General features: G+C 36.0%; 1 protein-coding gene across 1 annotated transcript; it reads left to right on the top strand.

Annotated features, from left to right (window-relative positions):
* Positions 1 to 435: 435 nt before the first annotated feature.
* Positions 436 to 846, top strand: LOC123953887 (6-pyruvoyl tetrahydrobiopterin synthase-like). The gene has a single exon (XM_046024349.1). The coding sequence runs from the start codon at positions 436 to 438 to the stop codon at positions 844 to 846; it is 411 nt and encodes a 136-aa protein (XP_045880305.1).
* Positions 847 to 2,380: the final 1,534 nt, after the last annotated feature.

Here is a 2,380-nt window from a genome sequence, read left to right as displayed (position 1 = left end):
TTACTTAAAAAAAAAAAAAAAAGTGGAAGTTTTTCCTTTCCAGGGGCACCTGGCTGGCTCAATCAGTAGAGCATGTTACTCTTAATCTCAGGCTTGTGAGTTCCAGGCCCACCTTGAGTATAGAGATTAAATAAAAAATTTTTTTAAAGTCTAAAAAACAATAATTTCTGAAGTTTAAGAAAAAAAAAAGAAAGAAAGAATAGGGGCTCCTGGATGGCTCAGTTAGTCAAGCATCTGTCTTCAGCCCAGGTCATGATCCCAAGGTCCTGAGATTGATCTTGAGGCTCATGTGGGGCTCCCTGATCAGCAAGGAGTCTGCTTCTCCCTCTCCTTCTGTCCTTCCCGTTGCTTATGATTTCTCTCTCTCAAATAAGTCAGTAAAATCTTTAAATAACTAAACAAAATACTAGTGGTGAGGGGACAAGAGCAGGAGGTATGGTTGGTTGCCAGAAGGTCTCCAACATCTCCTTTAGCATGACCCACCAGCTTAACAGTAAATCTCTGAGTAACCAAGAAAACTTAAAATTGTTTGAGAAATGGAACAATCCCAATGACCATAGGCACAATTATAAAATTACGGTGATAGTACATGGAGCGAATGATCCTGTTACAGGCATGGTTATGATTTTAACTGACCTCAAAGAGTATATGGAGGCAATTAAGAAGCCCCTTGATCATAAGAATCTGAATCCAGGTGTGCCATACTTTGCAGATGTTGTAAGCACTACAGAAAAATGTAGCTGTGCATATCTGGGAAAATCTCCAGAATTTCTTCCTCTGGAATATTTTTATAAAGTAAAAGTATATGAGACTGACCATAATATTATTGTCTATAAAGGAGAATAGATTTTAGGGGTTAATACTATAGAAAGATTCATTTATTTCCCTATTTGAAAAAGGTCTTTATCGCTTATTGTACTATTGTACTATTAAGAAGTCATTACATAACTGTCATACCTCTACATTGTTTTCTGGAGTGCCTGATTTATTGAAATCATTGTGTGTAAGATCTGTTGCGAATTCAAACCTATTTTAAAATGAAACCTGTAAAACAAACAAAGGATTAAATACTTTGAAATTAACCAAGGATGTAAAAGACTTTTACTATAAAACATTGCTGAGGGGTGCCTGGGTGGCTCAGTGGGTTAAAGCCTCTGCCTTTGGCCCAGGTCATGATCCCAAGTTCCTGGGATTGAGCCCTGCATCGGGCTCTCTGCTCAGCGGGGAGCCTGCTTCTTCCTCTCTCTCTGCCTGCCTCTCTGCCTACTTGTGATCTCTGTCTGTCAAATAAATAAATTTTTAAAAAATTGCTGAAAGATATTAAAGACATAAGTAAATGGAAATGCATCCTATGTTCATGGATAAAGAGACTTAATATTGTTAAGATGTCATTACTACCCAAAGCAACCTACAGATTTAGTATGATCCCTATCAAAATCCCAATGATGTTTTTGGCAAAAATAGAAAAATCCACCATAGAAATAACACGGAATCTCAGGGGACCCCAAGCAGCTAAAATAATCTTGAAAAAGAACAATGCTGGAGGACTCATACTTCCTGATTTAAAAATTTATCACAAAGCTATAGTAAATAATACAGTACGGTCCTGGCATAAAGACAGATGTTTGGGCCAATGAAATAGACCAGAGTCCAGAAATAAATCCTGCCATATGTAGTCCAATGATTCTTCACAAGGGTGTCATGGTCACTCAATAGGGAAAGGACAGTCTTTCCAACAAAATGTGCTAGGAAAAGTGGATATCCATATGCAAAAGAACGAATTGGATCCTACCTAACACCATACACAAAAATTAATTCAAAATGAACCAAAGACCTAAGTAACCAAAGACCTAAAACTATAAAATTCTTAGAAGAAAACACAGGGCAAAAGCTTCACAACACTAGACTTAGCATAAACTCTTGGATGACACCAAAGATATGGGCAAGAAAAGAAAAAATAGTCAAGCTGGCCTTTGCAAAAAGTTTTAAATTTTATGCCTCATAGATTAAAAAGGATTAAGAGTACACTTATCTTCATGAGCACTGAGTAATGTATAGAATTGTTGAATCATTATATTGTACACCTGAAACTAAATAACATTGTACGTTAATTATACCTGAATTAAAATTTTTATAAAAAGAATTTCTAAAAAAAAAAAAAAAAAAAAAAAAAAAAAAAAGAATTTCTAGGTGTGAGACTCAGGTGATTCTAATGTGCCCACAGACCTATTATTCCCAAATTAGGTATGCATCAGAATCAAGTGAGAAGATACTACAGAATACAGAGGCCCAAATTTATTTAACCAAGCATAGGACTTGGGTCTTTGCATTTTTAAGTAGTTCCCCAGGGAATTTCTGCTATCTAACAAAGTTCTTGAGA

Source organism: Meles meles, chromosome 12 (assembly GCF_922984935.1).
Source record: "Meles meles chromosome 12, mMelMel3.1 paternal haplotype, whole genome shotgun sequence".
NCBI lineage: Eukaryota > Metazoa > Chordata > Mammalia > Carnivora > Mustelidae > Meles > Meles meles.
This window is presented reverse-complemented; position numbering and strand designations above follow the sequence as displayed.